This window comes from Aulostomus chinensis, chromosome 11 (genome assembly GCF_037954235.1).
Source record: "Aulostomus chinensis isolate RoL2024-O1b breed Wild chromosome 11, RoL_Achi_v1.0, whole genome shotgun sequence".
Taxonomy (NCBI): domain Eukaryota; kingdom Metazoa; phylum Chordata; class Actinopteri; order Syngnathiformes; family Aulostomidae; genus Aulostomus; species Aulostomus chinensis.
Window position 1 is genome coordinate 10,525,933 of NC_141330.1, and position 20,874 is coordinate 10,546,806.

At 44.0% G+C, this 20,874-nt stretch overlaps 3 protein-coding genes across 8 annotated transcripts in view; 1 reads left to right on the plus strand and 2 right to left on the minus strand.

The window, feature by feature from the left end:
- The window catches only part of kcnj14 (potassium inwardly rectifying channel subfamily J member 14), a 34,958-nt gene extending 25,945 nt beyond the window's left edge, over positions 1-9,013 (minus strand). The window contains exon 1 of the mRNA XM_086218340.1: positions 8,234-9,013. The gene's annotated coding sequence lies outside the window, so the exon portion shown is untranslated. The remainder of the gene's footprint in view (positions 1-8,233) is intronic.
- On the plus strand, positions 8,442-14,785 carry khdc4 (KH domain containing 4, pre-mRNA splicing factor). Of its 4 annotated transcripts, none has more exons than XR_015118538.1 (14): positions 8,442-8,616; positions 9,041-9,218; positions 10,161-10,289; positions 10,396-10,475; positions 10,569-10,621; positions 10,718-10,896; positions 11,042-11,253; positions 11,356-11,416; positions 11,714-11,774; positions 11,901-12,139; positions 12,223-12,366; positions 13,014-13,095; positions 13,179-13,264; positions 14,100-14,170. XR_015118538.1 is itself a non-coding variant. In XM_086218337.1 (14 exons), exons 1-14 carry the CDS (start codon positions 8,588-8,590, stop codon positions 14,330-14,332), a joined length of 1,794 nt encoding a protein of 597 aa, XP_086074463.1. In that variant the 5' UTR covers positions 8,444-8,587; the 3' UTR covers positions 14,333-14,785. The 4 variants fall into 4 exon arrangements, 3 of the variants coding, with proteins under 3 accessions (XP_086074465.1, XP_086074463.1, XP_086074464.1); XM_086218337.1 differs by having other exon boundaries at positions 8,444-8,616; positions 12,986-13,095; positions 14,100-14,785; XM_086218338.1 differs by having other exon boundaries at positions 8,461-8,616; positions 9,000-9,218; positions 12,986-13,095; positions 14,100-14,785.
- On the minus strand, positions 13,055-19,786 carry LOC147253268 (NADH dehydrogenase [ubiquinone] flavoprotein 1, mitochondrial-like). Of its 3 annotated transcripts, none has more exons than XM_086218346.1 (11): positions 19,537-19,786; positions 18,168-18,250; positions 17,901-18,071; positions 17,622-17,805; positions 16,488-16,677; positions 16,156-16,368; positions 15,897-16,063; positions 15,740-15,821; positions 15,476-15,621; positions 15,259-15,371; positions 13,055-13,928 (listed from the first exon to the last, which is right to left on the minus strand). In XM_086218346.1, the coding sequence occupies exons 1-10, from the start codon at positions 19,624-19,626 to the stop codon at positions 15,276-15,278; spliced, it is 1,422 nt and encodes a 473-aa protein (XP_086074472.1). In that variant the 5' UTR covers positions 19,627-19,786; the 3' UTR covers positions 13,055-13,928; positions 15,259-15,275. The 3 variants fall into 3 exon arrangements, with proteins under 3 accessions (XP_086074472.1, XP_086074471.1, XP_086074470.1); XM_086218345.1 differs by having other exon boundaries at positions 13,056-13,925; XM_086218344.1 differs by lacking the exon at positions 13,055-13,928 and having other exon boundaries at positions 14,901-15,371.
- Between the last annotated feature and the right edge of the window lie 1,088 nt (positions 19,787-20,874).

Consider the following 20,874-nt stretch of genomic DNA (forward strand, 5'->3'; position numbering starts at 1 on the left):
TGTAGAAGGTCTTCCCTGCTCTTTTGTGTACCCGCCCGTTGGTGTTTTCTGTGTCTCCCTGCGGCAGCGAACCGTCTCTGTCTGTCGGACTCAAAGGCTGCACTGTACTGTAGCACAAACCCTGCTGCTCTTTGACGCAGATGAGCAAATATTGTTGTTTGACAGAGAGGAGTAAGGACAGGAACGCTGGACAGAATAGGCGGAGTGAGTGTGCACGAGCATGGTGCTGCGGTCAGGGAGGTGGTGAGTTTTGTTAAGCGGTGGGTTTCACTTTTGGCCTCACGGTTTAAAATGGCGACAAAGTGACAGCAACATCATTGGTTCAAATCATCTTACACCTCTCTCCTGTTTCCTTCCCGCGGCTCATTAAGACACTGTATATGTCAAGAGAGACAATACCATAAGGTTTGGGTTTATAGCCGACCAAAATAAAAGCTGTGAGTCAAAAGCTAATATCTGTTTTATATATATATATATATATATATATATATATATATATATATATATATATATATATATATATATATATACACATATATATACACATATATAAACTAATAAATTGTAACTTGGATTTGCATTATTGTTTGCATAAACATATTGTTTTGGTTGCGTGTATTTAAAGCGGCGGTGGGTTTGGACACTGTCACTTCCTCAAACAGTGTATTTCGATTGCAGGCCAATCAACTTTGCCAATATATAAATAAAATGCACTCAGAAAACACACTGTATTTCACACAGAACTGTTTTCCTTACAGTTGTGTTAAGGTACACAGTTAACTGTGTTTTTTTATGTTTAATGTACAGTGAAAACCAGAGAGAACTTTACGTTTGTACACATATATAATTAATCAAATACGTAGCATCAATGCATCCCACAATATTAATTCCCCTTAAAGCCTCAAAATGACTTTTAAATCATGTGGCATTTAAACAGGCAGAACTGAAATGCTGTCACCGAAGGAAAGAGGAGCAAATAAAGGGGTAATAACACTGATCATCTGTGCTGAATGTTTCAAACTCGTCTCAAGTGACATATCTGGGGAAATAGTGTTTCACCTTTTCCAGCCAAGTCACACAGAATCTCCATTAATCTCCATTAAATATGCTTTACTGTGTTGGACATTCAGCAACTTCTCTAAATACATAATCATAAGGTTTGTCATTTCAATGATTTCCGTAAATATCATGTAAAATGAGACTGCGACTGAGTGAGGAGAGCAATCTTGCAAGTTTGAGTTAATTCAGTTGCACACCGTGTGTATAAAAGCACATTAATTGAGGAAAAGAAAACCTGCAGGCTGCAGGAGAAGCCATGAAACCCAGTGGGACTTTGCTTGCGTTGGTAACACCAACAGGTTGAAGAGAACACATACCAAACTTATTTGTCAAGGGAGCCTGTGCCTTTCTCTGTGCTGCGATGGTGTTTCTTGTGAAGCTGCCGGGCCCCTCTATAGTCAATGCTGCCCACCATGTGTTTTCATTTACCTGGCTAGGCTACCTCTGAGCGCAATGCTCTCACTCCAGTTATCTGGAGCCCTGTGCAGTCACACCACAGGGGGTGCTTCTGTTGAGAAGTTAATGTAATATCCATCCACCTTTCACAGACAACTGTGGCCCTTTCAACACATTTGTCCATTCAGAAGGAATTTCTGGAAGACAAAGAGCCAACTTCGTTTGAGCGCATGAGCCCTCATGTGAGACTTGCAGTGCTGGGTCATACCAGAATGACAGAAGATGGAGGGTGACGCTTATGTGAGGATGAAACGGATCCAAAAATGACACTCAGTGGCGGTGTGGCGATTCAGTTGCTGAGTTTGTAAAGGGGACAGGTTTTGGTTGTCTGTGTACTCTAAAACTCAACATATCAGATGATTAAATCATCCCTCAAGTCTGCGGGGATGACTGAGTGTTTGATAAACTTCAAATACACAGTATTTGGTCAACCCAACCGAATGGATGGAAAATATTGTCTCAGTTGGCAGGCTGGCCAATCTGTAAACTTTGTGTTATTTGTATTGGTGGTTGCCAGCAGCGGCCAACTCGCTCCAATCATAACTTTTGATCTCCTGCACAACAGAAGCTTTTGATTTCACCCTGAGATGGCAAGCAGGGTCATAATCGTCTCTGTCCACTGGGGAATACAAAAGAACAAATATTTTCTTCTGGGAACATCGTACTGTTGTACCTGAGGATTTCATAAATCCAGCAGATGTCCGTTTTCCTGGAACCACCAAGTATCTTTTCCATACCGGTACCCCTCGCCCCGCCTGTGGAGCCTTCCTCTTGACCAGTGTTTGAGGCCGGTGCAGGTGCCCCTCCCCTGGGCAGCCCGCTCAGGAAAGCACCACGCTGTGTAGACGAGACGAGGCTGCAGCTCGGGCCAAATTCACGCTGTGAGGTGTATAAGAGGCTCCCATTCTCTCCAGACATACACAAAAAAATTCCCTTAGCACTCCTCCGCCTGCTCTCCTCTAAAATTCAATCTTCACATATGTTTTCCCTCTTTCAATCACTCTTTATCCTTTGTATGCTTTCTGCCTTGCTAGTACTTTACACTTTTCTCTTCTTGTGTGATCTTACTCAAATATCTCATTATTGTTAAATATGGTCACAGATATATCAAGCTTTATGATACACATCCTCGATGCAGCATAAAAAATTGCTTGTAATTGCTGGTTTGACAGCAAACACTGAAACCAAGGAGCTCACAGTGTTTCTTTGTTTTACCCATGGCAACCCCACAGTGAGGCGGCCTCCTTCCCATCACGTCCCCTGACTTCACACGCCTGTGTCAGCCGCCAGGATCAGGCGAGACCCAGGCTTGTGTGTCTTGAAGGCCAGAGGTTACATCAACCAACATACGCATTACAGTTCGCACTTGGGCTCTTACAGGGAAAGACAGTAAATATGGCACGTCTGCCCTTCTTCTTCTGTGTTCCACCGGTTCTCTGTTCTCCGCTGCCTTCTCCCTTCGCAGCGTACTGCCCGTAAACAGTCATCCCTGTCAGCTCAGTCGTCAAAGTTCCCCTAACCTTTGACCTTCTGACACTTCACTCATCTTTACCCCATGGTTGAGCACACAGGAAGATCATTGCCCTTCTCTAAAGGCAGACGTTACTCATTTCAATGGCACTTTTCACTTTTACGGCTTTGCTTGTAAAGTTAAATAGATATTAATCCTGTATATTTCTGCTTGCAGTGCTAAAACTGCATTTCAGACCAAGATATTGCAGCTATGAGTGATTTTACACAGTGACTGACTCACTGCAAATAAGATGTCTTAGTAAACCAGTTGGTTCCAGCATGTCAAGTAACTGCAGGAGCTTAATAACTGGCTCCTCCTTGTCTGACAAAGAAAGGTTGATGATTGAAGAGCTCACACTTAGAATTAGAGTGCCACCTGCAGGCCACCATTAGATATTACATTATGAGTCAAGAGGAGGCAGATTCCATTCAGGACTCTCACGTCTTGCTCCGGACATAAAAAGACACAATATTGGATTTAAACATGCTACAATTTTTCAGTTTATTAAAGTTGCATTCATGGTGTAAAATACCGATCAGATCCAACCCAGGGGGAGATTTATTAACTGTTCAGCTATATGCTGTATGATACACTAGAGTGATGAAGCCAAAAACTCATAAATGCACCAACAGCCACAAGCATGAAAAAGCCGAGATACAATGACAGAATATAAAAATCCAACACCACATTTTAATATTAAAACTTTATAAATGAATCCTGCAATAGCATCAGTGTGAATTGTTCAAACATGGTGATGTTCATCTTGTTCTGTATTTGCGGTTCAAATGCGCTGAAGCTTTTATTAGCCACAGTTCATCCATGCGTCTCTGTTACACAACATGTCCTGCCTCTTGTCTGTCTTTACATCGGCTGAAGGTCTACTGTGGGTGGCTCAATAACCGACCCACCCAGTCACAGCGTCCCAAGAGGAGAGGACACCTCCTGAGGGCTTGACAGTGCTGGACTAGGGCTGTAGCGATACACGAATCTCGCGATACGATACGATATTCGGCTCATGATACAATTCAATACACTTACATCCTTTCAACAAAGTGATTTTGGTGACATCTTGTGAGTGTTCCATTGACTTGGATTGAATTAACTGAACTGAAAGCATCAATTACACAAATATGGCTCTGACTGGCAGCTTGCAAATGCTGGACAAAATGAATCAAAGATGTGGTGAGAAAATTAGTTTCGTCGTCTTCCGGTTGGTCTGGGTCGCGGGGGCAGCAGCCTCAGCAAGGAAGCCCTGACAGTCCTATCCCCAGCCACTTCAACCAGCTCTTCCGGGGGGAATCCCAAGGTGCTCCAAGGCCAGCCGAGAGATATAATCCCTCCAGCGTGTCCTGGGTCGGCCTCGGGGCCTCCTCCCGATTGGGCATGCCCAGAACAACTCCCGAGGGAGGCGTTCAGGAGGCATCCTCACCAGATGCCCTAAAATTAGTTTCATTTTTTGAAACTGAGTGCAAATTGTAACTTGCAAGCTTTTGAAAGTAAAGTGAACAATGGAGAGTTTAAGTCCAGCAAGTGGCCTTCTTTGGCAGCTTTTTTAGCTTGATACTGAACATATGAGGTAGCTACTAGCCAGTCTAGCCACCAGGTTAACTAAAAATAAACCGTGGCAGCCAATAATTCAATTCGACTATAGCATAGTGGGGCTCCGTCATGTTCACCATGCGCCTAAAGCCAGTGTTTTCCACCACAGAATAAGGTCTCAAATCCTGACAAATAAAGTAGGCAATGGACTCCGTAATTTTCTGCGACCTCGGTGAAGAAGATGGGAACTTGTGGCAACCACCGCCGTCTCTGTCCAGTGTGGTTTGTTTCGGGTTGCACCGCAGCTTCTTGGGCTCGGTCTCAGTTAGCATTTCCTTGTCCGGGTGATGACGTTTTCGGTGGGCTCGCAGGTTGGTGGTATTTCCAGAGTACTTAGCGTTTGTGTGACACAGTTTGCAAACCGCCATACTTTTGTCTAACTCGTTGCTTTCCTTTTCGTTTTTGAACCCAAAATACTCCCACACATCTGCGTTTAAGCATACAAGCGCTGGATTTATACTCGCCGCCAGTGTTTCCTAGAAGCTGCACACTTGCGCACCGCTCGCACATTCTCAGCGCACAAGAAAATCTATGCAGCCCATCGACTCGGTGAGTGACAGGTGTCCAGCCAATTATACAATACGGTTCACTTAGGCTACGCAGCCGATCATAGCATTGCGGCACCGTGCAGGTTAGCTAACAACAGTGCTGCAGAGATAAGAGAAGGCAACGGTAGCCCAGCGGTTGAGCTGCTGTAATTTGATTCTTTTAATAAGCCATGTACCTTGCAATGCTCCCAGGTGTTGAACAGGTATGATACTGGTTTGTGGCCACATCGTGCACAACTGATGTTGCTCACATTGATCCTCAGTGTGCTCAGGGAGCTTCTGTGTACGCCCAGACACATGGAAAATTAGAGGGAACAATGAGTACGATTCTTGTCAAACGAGAGTTCTCCATCCCCACTGCAGGAGAATAGAGCCTGCCAACAGGTGATGGGCCCAGGCTACGACGGATGAGAGAGTTTCCAAGGAGTACATGTGGAATGCTAGCGGGACCTGCGGCAGTTACCACAATGAGCTAAAGTAGCAAGCTAACACCGGTGAGCTGAGGAAACTGCCGCTACACAGAGCTACTGAGATGGAGAACGTAAGGAAGAGCAAGTGGCCCACATTCAATGGACAGGCAGATGAAGAATAACACACACACGTATATTTGTGGTTATTTAAGTTATTATCTATGAATAGACATATATAAGACGTCTAGAATTAGACGTCCAGAAATAGACGTCGTTTGGACGTCCAGAAATAGACCTTTATTGGACGTCTATAAATAGACGTATATTAGCAGTTATTTTAACATCTATGTTGAGGTAGGACATGTTATGTGTACGACTGTGCTTCTGTACTGTGATTTTCAGTTTGTTGTAGTTACCACTGGGGTCACTGTCAAGTTTTTTCTTTCGCCTGATGAGCGAAAAAGAAAAGACGTAATTTGTTCTCCAGAGAGCTCGATTGGGAGTGATCAGTAGGTCTATGGTTGCGTCCGAATTGCCAAGTGGCAACCTACGTCCTACTGCTACGACCTACAGCTACAGCCTACTTCTACAACCTAAACACGGCGGTACCATTCGGACACCCTAGAAGATTGGTGGTGAAGCACAACCTCTGCTGGCAGAGCACAGATACCGCAATTAGCGCCACAGCGTGCACAACTGATTTTGCTCACATTGATCCTCAGTGTGCTCAGGGAGCTTGTGTGTATGTCCAGACACATGACAAATTAGAGGGAACAGTGCTCACTGCCATTCCCCTGAATCTCTCAGCTCTAACCGGTGAGAAAGGCATCGGCGTCTGGGTAACTAGAAATGCCCTACAGCGACACTAGCGGCTGGCAGACCTAATTGCTCTTCCTGCAAAGTACGGCACATGGGGGATTTGAATGGGGCTTAATGTTGCGATACTTGCGGCTGAAAAATCGATACTCTCTGGGGAAACAAAATATCAATATGTATCACAGAATCAATGAAATTGCTCAGCCCTATGCTGAACAAGGGCTCTTCACCAAGTTGAGAGCAAATAAGTCAATGATCAAGAGCTCTGGCAAGAATACTTTCATGTAACGAGGCTTCATACCAACATTCCAAGTGAATACCAAGTTTTCAAAAAATAAGTCTCTTCCTCTATCCCAATCTTAACACACCTCAATCACACTCAAACACAGCAGTGTTTGCAGCTCCGAGCAATGCTGAACGGAGGAAATCCAACCAGGGCGGCTTGTCGTTCGATCTGTTGATCCATGTCACCCCCCCCTCACCGCATTCTCACCTTCCACAGTAACCTGCACCTCTTGGCCATGTCTCTGAGCTCCTGGGTGGTGAGTAACTGAACACCTGTACCTGCTGCAGTGAGTCTCTGTAACCCTGCACATCTCAGCAGCCTCAGGAGCCAGCACGCAAGATGCTGTGGACTCAGGGTCTGTTTTTTTTTGACCGAGCGCCTCTGACACACCAGGTTCACTTTGAAAAGTTACTTTTTAATTCACAGACAATTTTAAGAAATAAGGAGGACCTGTGAGGCCGAGACTCACAACACAGATGTCAGGGTCAGTGCTACAACTCCTGGCAAAAAACTGTGATGCGCCTTAAAATTTCATTTTTATTTCAGCCAGAATTTCTATAAAAGCAGGAAATCTCTGGATGAAATCTCAGCCCCCTTTAGACCCCAGACTTCAAACTCACGACTCAGCACACTGAGGAGGGTCTAGAGTCTGAGATGACAGTCAGGACGTCTGCTGTTGCAATGAAATCATGCACAATGGCTTTCGATGACTAAACAGTCATGAAAAAAGGGGGATTTGAGCGTTTACAATCCCGTTCCAGCTGAGTAACATTCACCTACTACGATCATACACAGCGGCGGAAAGTAACTCAGTATTTTTACACAAATAGTGGAACTAAGTATATCTTATCTGAACTTTACTTGATTATTTGAATTTCAGGGCACTTTGTTCATTTTCTCCACTACATTTCAAAGGAAATATTGCACACTTTACTCCATTTCATTCATCTAAATCCATCATTTACTAGTTACCTTCAAGAAAAAGGATTTTGCATAGAAACCCTGATGAAAATGATGTACTTTCAAATTTAAAGTTTCAGCTTCAAGGACATAATCAGAGCAGCACAACTGGAACACACAGCACTTTCACATGACCTTCAGAAGGCTACGGTGGAGGGTGAATACTCCCAAGCACTGCAATACACAAAAAACAGATTGTGTACCTTTACTTGTGTACTTGAGCACATTTTTACAAAGGTGTCTAAAGTGGTGGAAGATGAAGAGTAAGAGTTTGAATTCAATATCAGATACTTAAAATACAATACAATACTACTGTTACTTAAATCGAATTTTAAATGGAGCCTTTACTACTTTAAGAGTGTATTTCCACTGTTACTTCGTTCCAGAAGCTCCAGAACAGGTGAACGAGCAGATTTCTATTAATTTTTTTTTTTTTTTTAAAACAGGGCATGACGCATTCAAACATGGGTGACAATTTAGCTAAACATTAGCTAACTTATAGCATTTTTTACTAACGCAGCTCCAGCACAAATACCTGCACCAACTAAAGTCTGACTGATTTTCAAATGGAACACATCAAACTTACCCCGTCCTGGGCTTTCAAAGTGTCGGTTCAGTCATGAGAGATCTGAATTGCCACAAGGCCTCTCTTCTCCCCTGAAAACGGTGCTAACCCCCCCGGGGTAAACTCGCCCAGGGTGGCACTGAGGTGATGAAAGGTGGGGCAGGTGGGGCAGCAGCATCACGACTGCACTTTTTGTGAGTAACTGGCGCCCTCTAGTGGCAACAAACATCCACCGGAGGCGGAAACGGTGAAATATATACAGTAGCTAATAATAGCGACGGCTACTAGCATCTAGATTAAGCTGAGTGCCGAAGACAGGATATTTGTCTCGATTATTTTTGCATTGGGGAAATAAATAAGCTTGACAACAAATTGATGTCATTTTGTGGAAGCCAAAACGGCGGGTGAGTGAATAACAACTGCATTTCTTTTAGTTGACGGTGGTGTTTTTACCCGTCGTCCAGTTAGATAGCTAACCGAGCTAAATGTTAGCTAGTTTATATAATCATGGTGGAGTGTGGCTTGGCAGCCACTGAGCACTGGCTCATGCTAGCTAGCTTGTAGATTTATACCATACATAAAATTATTATGAAAGGCGATACTTATATTCGTATGTACGCAACTGCATATTGTGTGCCTCACTGTTTAGCTAGGCCTATTAATTGACTTTGCCAGTTGTCACAGCAACATCAATGTCGATAGGGGTGCAACATTAGCGGGCGGTGGAGTTGTTTTTGCTTACGTGGTGACAGAATTAGAATCAATTTCATCCCTTTCCTCATTTCAGCATTCTAAACAACGGTCTTCTCATATGTACTGTCCTCCCAGCCGCCGAAGCAAATGGGACCAGCCGGGCCCCGGTTCTGGTGGGATGGGGGAGGCTGAAGCTGCGCCCACCGGCGCTTTGGATGCTGCTGCTGCTGTGGCTGCCAAGATTAATGCCATGTTGGTGGCCAAGGGCAAACTCAAACCCTCACAGATTGGCATCCCGGGACCACCTGAGAAGGCAAATACCAGCGTTATTGAACATTATCACCCATTAGTGAATGAATATTCACGCTAGTCAGCCTGTATCACAGATAATCACAGAGGTGGGAGATGTAAACGCTGGCATAATATCAGGGGCTCTGTTTGTCTCAGATATTTGCTTTTATATTGTTATTACTTCATCATTCAACAAGAACCAAATACTAAAGTTCCAGACTTTTAAATTAGTTTTCACATGGATTTGTCATATTGCATCGCCCCTTGAATACATTTAGGTCTTTAATGTTTGAAACGTCATCTTGGACTTTGGGAAATTGCAATTTTATTATCTTTTTGATTTCATGATATTACAATGGCTTAAAAAAACGAATTGCCAACATCATTGCCAGAGTTAACAGTAATCATTTTCTGTAGCTGCACCCTCCTGTATTGTGGTAGCTAACAGTTCATCTCAGTATGGTGTGGATGTGTTCACCATTATAGAATTATACTGTCCCCCCAGACTCTGCAGCATGAGACTGCTAGATGCTCTGTTCTGGCATCTTCAAGATTTATCTTGATTGTAAATGAGTTTTTCTCATCATCAAAATTTAAAGTAATCCGCCTCGGTCAATGTTTGAGCTCATAAACACATACTTAATGCAATGACATTACTTGTTTGTTTTTTTAATTTACTGATATAGGCCTCTCATAGAAAAGGAGATGCAGCAGCACTGAAACTTTTGCAATAATTTTTTAAACTTCTGCCTCATTTGTTCTAATCGTTTTTGCTTTTTTTTAATTTGATCATGATTTAGAAGCAAAAAATATCAGCTTTTCAAATCAGTCTACCTTTTCCCACCACGAATCACAAAGTTAAGTTTCAACTTCTGTGTCAACTCCTATTCAGAAATAGAATGAGGAAACTCCGCACAGTGTCCCAGCAGAGACAAACATATCTTTTGACACCTTCCTCCCTCAGACGCTGTGTCTTGGGAAGCCTCCAGTGCCAGCGAAGGCCAAGGATGACCTGGTCGTAGCGGAGGTTGAGATCAATGACGTCCCAATCACCTGCCGCAATCTCCTCACACGTGGACAGACGCAGGATGAGGTCAGCGCTACTATAAATAATCACATTTTACAGACGTAAAGAACGAAATTGCTGGACTTATGGGTTAGTTATTAATGTGTTCTGAACATCTTTGATTTGTCTGCAGATCAGTAAAGTGAGTGGTGCTGCAGTTTCAACCAGAGGACGTTACATGACTGCAGAGGAGAAGGGCAAAGCGCTACCAGGGTAACCTTCTCTCACTTCTAATTAGTTGATGAAAACCTGTGCTGCTGTGTTTTATTAATATACGGACACAACTGTTGTACTCTTTCCCCTCAGGGATCGACCTCTTTACCTGCACGTACAGGGACAGACCAGAGAGCTCGTGGACAGTCAGTACTTTATCACTTCTCAGTTATTCATGGAATCTTGTGGCCTGAAATTGTTATTGATTTTTATTTTTTTTTGCCCTCTCTTTCTCTCTCTAGGGGCAGTTAACAGAATCAAGGAGATCATCACCAATGGTGTTGTGAAAGCTGCAACTGCCTCGTCATCATCTTCGCCCTTCGCTTCCAGTGGCGCTTCTGTCACAGTTTACCAGCAACACAACCCACCACCACCATCGCTGCCCCCGATGACCAACCACAAACCTCACTTTCAGACTGGGGTAAGAATTGCAAAATAGGGGACAATTGTATTAAAATAGGCTATAAAATGCAACAACAGAAATCTCAATTTTCCTTTGTCAAGTGTGTTTGTAATTGCCAACAAACAATGATATAGTTGTGTTTGTAATGTTCTGCCTATCCCAGATGCACTATGTTCAGGATAAAATCTTCGTTGGCCTGGAGCACGCTATCCCAGGATTTGTGGTGAAAGAGCGGGTTGAGGGCCCCGGCTGCTCGTACCTGCAGCACATTCAGGCTGAAACTGGGGCCAAAGTCTTCCTCAGAGGAAAAGGTTCAGGCTGTTTAGAGCCTGCATCTGGACGAGAGGCTTTTGAGCCCATGTACATCTACATCAGGTGGGTTTTGCTCTGTGAAATAAGAAATCAACTTGGCCTTTGATTTTTCCAATGAATGTAGGAATAGTCCACTCATACAAATGCTGTGTTTTTCACCCCCAGTCATCCTAAACCTGAAGGTCTTGCAGCAGCAAAAACTCTGTGTCAGAACCTTCTTCAGACTGTGAGTTATATCCTGTTGGTGTGAGATGATCAATCATAGGCGTATTTAATTTATTTTTAGTAAACTGTTTCAAAATATCAGATTGTAGTGTTCTATATATTCCATGAAACAAATACTAGAAGCCATGCATGTGCTTCAAACTCACTTCAAAGTTATCTTGATGTCATTTTTACTGGAATGTCATATTTCTAATTAGTTTGGGAATACTGTGTTCCTGAGCACTGGGTTGTGTGACTGTTGTTTGACCTATTTTTCATCCTCGAACTGTGAGGTTTTGACATTGTTCTCATTCATCAGGTCCATGCAGAGTATTCTCGCTTCCTCAGTCAAATGAGCTCAATGATGCCATCACAGCAAGGTACGCTGGAACTGGTTGTCTTGTGGTTCAATGGGAGATCAAATATTCTGCTGTTTGTATTTCATGTCAGACACAGATTAAGTCATGAGAGAACCTGACACATCTGTCACCCTCCTCCTCCTCCAGGGTTTGCGCAGCCTCCAGTGGTGAATGGGATGCCCCCACAGCCTCCTTACTACCCCCCTGCTGGATACCAGCCAGGCTACCCCCTGCCTGTACCCCCACCTCAGCCTCAGCCTGTTCCTCCACCCTACTCTGTTCCCCCTCCCATACCTCCAGCAGCACCTGCAGGTGTTCTCCCTCAGTACCCGGTCTCCCCGGCACCATCTCCTGTTCCTGCTGCTGCTCCTGCTCCAGTTCCTCAGGTAGGACTCAGCCCAAAAGAAATCTCCCATTTTATAGAATATGTCAGAAGTTAGAGTGACTGGTATTTATCTTCTCTCTGCAGAGTCTTCCTCCCGTGCCCTTCCCTCCATCAGCTGCAGTGCCACCAAAAGCACCACCTCAAGCAGCTTCAGCAAACCCACCACAGAAGAGGCGGTTCACAGAGGAGGTACCAGACGAGAGGGACAGCAGCCTGCTGGGTTACCAGGTGATCAACATTTTTCCAGCTCTCTTTGTACAACATAATATCACCCCAGATGATGTCATGGTTTTTCATACCAGATGAAAGGTGATGATATCGTTACATATTTGGTTTGGTCTTTACTTCATTGCTATTTTCCCCACCTTACAGCCCGGCCTTCTTTGTGTGTGTGTGTGTGTGTTCTCTTAATTGTGCCTTTTGTCTAAACTATTGTGTACATGCATTTTGTGTCAAGGCAGCTGATTTGAGATTTTGTCGGTCCAAGTATGAGTCATTTCCGTCCTCCTCAGCATGTCTCACTGTCCCTTTTTTCTTTCTGTTAATGTTTGAGATTCAGTGGCTGAGACAGCATCGCCTGCACTTGTCTCCTCTTTTTTGTGCACAGAACTTTTTTGGCTTCTAGCGCTAGAATGGAGTTTAAAAAAAAAAAATCAAGATTCCCCCCAATAAAATGAAAGTATCTTTCATAGTGGCTGGGGGAAATAGTCGTCGATTTGCGGTAAGCTATAACTTGATAGGAGTGACAGATTTCTTTCACCTGGACATTAGGTATTAATCTGAAGTGTTAGGAAGGGAATAGTAGAGGTTGTCTGCTAATGGCGCCTGTGTGTTTTTCTGCTCATAGCATGGACCCATTCATATGACTAATTTAGGTGCAGGCTTCTCAGTGGTCAGCCCCGAGACTACAGGACCCCCACCACCGAGTTCCTCCGGCCCGCCGAGTGAGAGGGACAGGTACAGTGTGTTTTGTTATAGAGTATTATTATTTTAACTAAATAGTAAGAGAAACTCACACTATTTCTCTCTCTGCTCTTCAGTAGGCAGCTAATGCCTCCACCCCCGCTGCCTATGAATGGAGTGAGACCCAAGATGGAGGAGAGGGGGGCACCGCAAGGCCCTGTGGGTAAGGGCATTATCCTGTGGATTGAGAAATCCCTGCCCAAATCCAAATCTCTGACTGTCAGCGTAGCCTGGATCTATTCACAGCCTTAATGTAGAGCTGCAGAGTAAATCCTTTCCTGGGCCATTGAAGTGGCTCTAAATTTAAATGTCTTTGATGCATATGCACTATGGCCAATATTTGCCCCGAAAGCTCCCACTGATGAGGATTTGTATTGTTCTGGTAGATGGAAGAAAACAGCGCACACTCAGCCTCACACTGGGCCTGATGCTTTTTATGATTCTTACAGGACTCTGCTGCTGTGACTAGAAAGCTCCAGATAGTGAGGTGGTGCTCTGACTGAACATCTTTTATCCCAGTGTTCAGTCCATTGACAAGAAGTGTGACAAGTCTATTCCACTTTACCGTCCCGTTCTGATGACATCATCATCAGGCTGGAGTGTCCAGTGTGTTTGCTTTCCTCACTAACATGAATCTCTCCTGTTTTTGTGTTTTCTCTTTTTCTCTGTGTTTTTCTTCTCTTCCATGTATCTCTGGGGTGATGCTGGATGCTGATTGGGGGTGGGGCACGACTTGTCCTGTGTTGCTGTCCTGCCACTCCATTGGACGGCTGTCGCTCCCCACCAACCAATGGCTGCTCTTGGATGGCTGCCCATCCTCGACTCTGCTGACATAAACCATAATTTCAATCAATTAACTATTTGTTTCTCCCGATATGCCTTGAACATAAATAACCTTAATCTGTCTTGAACATCTCAAACATGTTGCTGGTGGTTTTTGTGTGTATTTGTCTTGTCTCCTTGTCCTCCAAATGTGCCCCCCCCCTTTCCTTTTTCAGAGCCTGCAGTGAAAAGAATGAAAACAGGTTTGGTGGCATATACAGGTGACTCCTCGGATGAAGAGGAGGACCACTCAAGCTCTAGAGCCTCAGGGCCAGGTAACCCTGGAGCACTCCCCCCTACGTCTACCTCCTCAGGCTGGACACCAGGGTATCGCTGTCCTCCTCCACCACCCCCTCGTGCTAAAACACAGCCACAGCAGCAGTCGGTGCCATTCTGGATGGCACCTTGAAACCCAATCTTACAGGATCTTCATCAAAACTGAGCCCAGGTCTTTCCAGCACTCATTCTTCTTCATCTCACGGATAACTCCTCCTAACAATGTGTTGGTCTCAGCTTTACTTTAATACTTCGGTCCAAGTGAGCATGCTTACTTTGGAAAAGTTTGGTTTTTTTCTTCGCGCACATTTAAGGTTTGAAGATGAACTTTTTAAGACAGATACTTCAAACTGTCAATGTTAAGAAGAGCGATATTCCACCTCCATTTTCATTTGGTATGAAATGACATAGGCAACTAGGAGGCTTGTGTTTTGAATATAATCTTTGTAAAAACTATCACATTAATGACGTTGTACATTGATCACCCCCCCCAGTCAGAGTCAGACAAATCATCTTTGCTATTCTGGTCTTTTTGTACAGATCATACTGGACTAAACTGTAGGGAAGCTCAATTTATTTCATGATTTTATGAAATAAATGAACTTGAATTATTGCTGTGTGAATTTAATGAAGAGTAACTATACACACACACACACACACACACACACGAAATGACCTTGAAAATTTGTGGGGGTGCACTGTTGGCGGTGTCACAGAGCTTTATTAGACTCACACTACACAGGAGAAACTACGCTAACCTGTCCATTCACTACCACTCATTATGCTATGCTAATTAGCTGGTCTCGGGAGTTCTAGGGAGGGTGGTAAGTAAGTGTACTTCCTAAAAAAGTAGGCATGTTTTTGTAAAGCTCACTGTAAAAAGATAATATCAGACTAAGATCGAGAAGTTATCCGTCAGTTTTCTATGTTAGTCTTGCAATGGAAAAGTACTGCATTCCTAATTGACAAGGAAACAATTCACTTCAAATCTATGTTAGAAAACAAGTGTACATAACAGACTACATCATGATGAGCTACATCAAGGTTGATGATACTAACAGAGTTGTGTTCAGTCATCAAATCATCTCAATCTCTGGCTCTCTCGGAGGGTTTGTCTTGTTGTATTGAATGATGCGACTTTCCATGACTGGCCGAAAATGGCGGATCAAACCCTGTGGTTATGAAGCAAACGTTAGTATTCTGACCCTTTTTTTCCAGTCGGTTCAGTTTCATTTGCTGGTGTGGCTTGAACAATTAGTTCAAACTAAGCTCTCACCTGCACAGGCCAAGCAGCTCCGTCACCCAGTGCACAGATGGTGTGTCCCTCTATCTGCTTGCTCAACTCCCAGATCATGTCAATCTCTGAAGCTGCTGCCTCTCCTTTGACAAGCCTCCACATTATTTTATCCATCCAGTCCACTCCTGAGGGACATTTCAAAGAGAGAAGGCCACACAAAGATATGTCAGTAGTTCTTCGTTTTTGTACAAATAAGTGCAAAAACTTGAAAGGTGTGATCTGTTAGTTATGTTAGTTCCTTACCCTCTCTGCAGGGGGTGCACTGGCCACAGCTCTCATGTTTGTAGAACTCCACCAAACGTGCGATGGCTCGGATCACATCTGTCTGAAGGAAAATACATGGTATTCACAGTGATAGTGCCCTTTAATAGCACATGTCATTAGGCAGGAAATTATTTACCGATTTATCCATGACTATGACAGCAGCGGTACCCAGAGCAGTTTCTGCACGCACCAGGTCGTCGAAATCCATCAAGACATCATCGCACACGTGCCGAGGGATGATGGGAGTGGAGGACCCCCCTGGGATCACTCCTAATAGATTGTCCCAGCCGCCCCTCACTCCCCCTGCACCAATCAGATACCAAGAAAGAGGAAGTCGTGTCAACATTTTGAGAAGTAAACCAGCATCAACACAGATGTGGACTGTCAACACACACCTGCGTGCCTCTCTATTAGCTCTCTCAGCGGAATAGACATCTCTTCCTCCACTGTGCAGGGTGAGTTCACGTGACCAGAAATATTAAACAGCTTTGTTCCAGAGTTCCTCTCCCTCCCAAAGCTGGCAAACCAAGCACCGCCTCTACGACAGATGGCAGGCGCCACAGCAACTGTCTCCACATTGGAAACTGTTGTTGGGCACCCAAACACACCTGAAGGGAGAAAGATGCAAAGCAGTGAATAACCGTCTGGTACAATACTACCCTATTTAGCCAGTGTCTGATTTACTGTTGGAAACTGAATGTGGGGGATTGTGGAGCGTTTACATCACCTATGTCTGCAGGAAATGGTGGCTTGAGTCTGGGTTTTCCCTGTTTGCCCTCAAGAGACTCAATGAGTGCCGTCTCTTCCCCACAAATATAAGCACCCGCTCCCCGCATTACAAACACATCAAAGTCATATCCCGAGCCACAGGCGTTCTTTCCTATCAGCCCAGCTTTGTAAGACTCATTAATGGCAATCTGTTGGTAGAGCACAACACAATTTATAGTCACAATTTATGGGTTCAAACTGTTTTTACACTCAGTGAAACGCAGCAACTCAGTAGGTGAAACACTAATGTGGCAACAGGCGGTTTTGAGATTAGTCACTATAAGTTTAATTACCAGAAGAATCCATATACATGTTTTGTCATGACAAAGCCAGCGGCAGTGAGTGCAGGCTACGATTGTCCCTGCTTCACTGGATGTGAACGAAACTCTCCAGTTTGTTGAATCAAGATGGCTCAGAAGCATCATGACTGTGAATGATTGGCAAACGCTTGCGTCAGTTCACATGGAGCTTTGAGTCGGGATAAACTAGCCTCCCAGCACATGTTTAATTCTGAGTTTTCATACACGTATGGCAATAGTTACTGCAAAAAATGTTGGTATACTCGTGAAACAAAATCATGTTTCTAGTTTTAGGAGGAGCGGCCAACAGGCACTGCACTTTGCAGAGGTATCTTGGTCAATAGCAACCATATTGTTGTAAGGTCTTTAAACCATCTTACTTATTACAGAAATGTGTATCTCAGTCCTGCAATGCTATATACCAAATCTGATAAATGCACTTAACCTAGAAAGTTTTTAAGATTATGTAAATAGCAGAAAACTAAATAAATTACAATGTTACGGCACAATGAGCTGGTTAAGTCTGTGTGAAATTTCAAGTCAATCAGGCTGTTGGTGTGGCCTTTTGAAACTTTTTTTGGAATATGAATTACAGCCCCACCATCAGGACGATTCCCATCCTGTGTTTTTTGTGATTCACTTACATGTTATTTCCAGTTACAGGCATAGGACGTCTGTCTGTAGCTTGTTCCAGCTCACTGCAATTAAGGCTGTAATAACTTAGGAAAGAACACGATGGGGTTCTATTTTTTTAGCATAAGAATCTTTACACAACACTGCTCATTAGTATATACCTGCAGATTGGAAGACTCATTGTAAAACTCTCCTCTGATGTAGATGTATGCAGCACGAGCACCCATGGCTCTCCCGGCCACCAGACAGCCTTCTATCAGCTTATGAGGGTCATGACGCATTATCTCTCGGTCTTTACAAGTCCCAGGCTCGCCCTCGTCAGCATTCACCACCAGGTACTTTGGCCTGTGACACACAAATGGAGGTTATTACAGTGTAGGCATGTCACTGGAGGGTCATGTGGGCACTTCAGGTATTTACGTGCTCTGATTTGGTTCTACCTGCCGTCGCTGGGTTTGTTCATGAAGCTCCACTTCATGCCCGTGGGGAAACCCGCTCCCCCTCTGCCCCGGAGACCAGAGATTTTCACCTCATTCAGGATCCAGTCTTGTCCCTTCAGTATGATCTCTTTAGTCTTGTACCAGTCCCCTCGTCTGAGGGCTCCTTTCAGTCTTGACAGAGAAAGGAGAGAAGAGATGAAAATATTTCTAGTGAGTGTGAGCCGTTGAGAGATGGGCTGGAAGGATTTCTGATGTAAATGTTTTCACCTCCAGTCATGTCGGCCATATAAGTTGGTGAATATCCGATCTTGATCATCCAGGGGACCAAATTTGGTCTTCTTGGGCTTCTCCTGGTCACAGGGTTAGGGTTAGGTATTGCTGAGGATTTGTATATGTGCATTTAATATTGCTTTTGGAGGTGACTTGGATGAAATTGTAGATCCTGGATGGATGGACCATTGGTAGGACATAGTAGCTATTAGAAGTATTCTCTCTGGACGTATCATAGCTGCGGCTCAGGGGTAGAGTGGCCGTCTAGCAACCGAAGGGTCGCTGGTTCGATCCTCACTTCCCCTGGTGACCATGTCGAAGTGTTCTTGAGCAAGATACTGAGCTCCTGATGGCCCTGCGACAGACTGGTGACCCGTCCAGGGTGAACCCCGCCTCTCGCCCAATGTCAGCCCCCCCACCACCACCCATAACACATAAGTGGAATAGAAAATGAATGTCAAAGCAGAATTTTGATGAAATTCCTTTGGTCAAGAAAAATAATTCCATTTCTGGAAGTCATCTCTATTGTGCACTCGATCTGAAATGCTGAAGACTTATTTTTGAGATAAAAGTTGCTGTATCTTAAAAAATATGAGCACATTTTGATGAGATTTGTTGAAGAGATTAATTCTAATTGGAGAGCCAAGTATTAAGCCCCTGGGAATGGTTTTGGATCATTCTGGATCAATGATCAGGAAGACCTCATTTCGGCAGTTGGGGAGACAAATTTAGGAACATATCTAACTTGTTTACGATAAAATGTTGATTGTATATTTATATTGTCTTAATTACAATATCCAAGGTTAGATGGCACATGTAAAAACACAACTACAACTAGAAGAACCATATTTTAATACTACAGGTCCTTACTTGAAACTTTATGTTCTGAGATCAAATTTAAGTTTCAACTTGTGGAAATCCTATAGTTTTAGCATGTTTAGTTTAAGGGGAAAATGTATGACGTATTTTCCTTTATCTTAAATTTTATGAAATTTAGGTTTTTCAAACTAAGCACAGACAAAAACAGAAAACGGGCCCCTGTCCCAGAGGCTGTGCTGGGCTGCAGTGACATTCACGACGGTCCTGTTCCACCAGTGCTGACGAGGTGGTGGCGCGCGAAGGGAGTGGCTGGGGCACTGAATAGAATGAGACCCTTACTAATTCATTAATTGTATCAATTACACCTGCGTTTGACGTACGATGACTCAAAATGGCTGCTGTGAAAAGAGCCTAAACCAGATCAATAAAATAGATGTCCCACAATGTAATGACCCGTAATGAGTGGTTTATTTTCCGTTTAAAGTAAAATGTAACGATTTGAGGTCGTATAAGTCCGTATGCGTGCATGCTGAGAGTGCGGGCCTACCCGGGGCTGAGCTGCGGTGCTGTAGGTCAGACGCGGGGCCACCTGACGCGCCGCAGCGGCCCACAGCGCCCGCCGGGGCTGCAGCAGCATCCTGCCGGAGCCCGACAACCAACAACTCCCCTCAAACTCTGTCCTACCACGAAGCTTATCCTTTCCAGGCTCCCCGGACCACTTCGGGTTGAGTGAAAACAGTTTCTTAAACCTCTGCTGTGAAATGAAGTGCAGTGTTACAGCTTAATTAGTTTAAGAGGATTAATGACGTCATGTCCTATCCCGGCAGCCCGCGCGGCCACACAGGTACATGAGCAGGGGTCGGTGTCATTGGCTAGAGGCGCCTCAGCGGAGGGATTCTGAGGCGGTGTACAGCTTTAACAGCAGATTATTCATGTAAGGAGCAGCTCTACATTTTGACCAATGACCGCATGTTTAGTTTGTCGTTAATGAATATGCATATTTCCTTGTTTTGTCCCGGTGAAGAGTAGCAGGGGAGGATGCTGGAGCTACAGGACACACAGCCTCCAACAATCATTTGGAGACATTCAGTCACCAAACCTGCATGTTTCTGGTCTTCTGAAGGAACAGCCTCGAGTTATATCAAAGAGCAAAACATAAAAAAGCAAAAATAAAATGAACATATTCTCAAAATCAAATCCTGGTTTGCACTAATATCTGCAGGAAGTAAAAGTGGGTCAGTTGTTCCAGGTTCTGGACCAGATGTGCTGCTAACATTAGCCTGAAAACCACTCTTTGCCCCTCAGCTTTTAGTTATATGTTGGGTTTGACCACCAGGTGTTTCAGGTGGGCTGAGTAACAGATATTCTGGACAACAATGTCCCGCTCAACCACGTCACCATACCTTTGACCAGTCTCAGCTCACCTCGGCTTGACTTCGCTGGTCTCGTACTAATACCAGTCTTAGTGCCACATGGTCTTGGTCTTTGGTTTTCTAACATAAACTTTACCACCAAGATGTGCATTCTTTCATCCCTGAAATTTTTATGCAGATTGACATATTTTGGTCACAATCTCTATTGAATGTGGGTTTTCCTTGTTAGATATGTTGTTTATTCTGTTTTAATGTAGCTCTAGATTTAAAATCCCAATGACTGCATGTTTTAGTTTTTAAAGACCTTGGAGGAGAATTTTAGTCAAACCAAGGAAACAACAGCAAGCTTTGATATTTTTTTGGTTTATTTATTTCCATTACATTAACTGAAACAAATGATGGGAAAATGAATTATCTCTGAGAAGGTCCACTAAAAACTGAGACAAAAATGTATCCCTGATAACGGGGTCTCTGCTCAGACCGGACCCCATGTCCCTTCACCCAAGCCAAGA

Bases quoted from the DNA above. Each gene is read 5' to 3' on its own strand.
- khdc4 (XM_086218337.1), top strand. From the start codon at position 8,588: ATGTCATTTTGTGGAAGCCAAAACGGCGG. The intron at 8,617-9,040 runs GTGAGTGAATAA...CTGTCCTCCCAG, and splicing joins TGTGGAAGCCAAAACGGCGG to CCGCCGAAGCAAATGGGACC. The intron at 11,417-11,713 runs GTGAGTTATATC...CTCATTCATCAG, and splicing joins GTCAGAACCTTCTTCAGACT to GTCCATGCAGAGTATTCTCG.
- LOC147253268 (XM_086218346.1), bottom strand. From the start codon at position 19,626: ATGCTGCTGCAGCCCCGGCGGGCGCTGTGGGCCGCTGCGGCGCGTCAG. The intron at 18,251-19,536 runs GTAGGCCCGCAC...CCCTGTGACCAG, and splicing joins GCACCGCAGCTCAGCCCCGG to GAGAAGCCCAAGAAGACCAA. The intron at 16,678-17,621 runs GTATATACTAAT...CTCTACCAACAG, and splicing joins ATGAGTCTTCCAATCTGCAG to ATTGCCATTAATGAGTCTTA.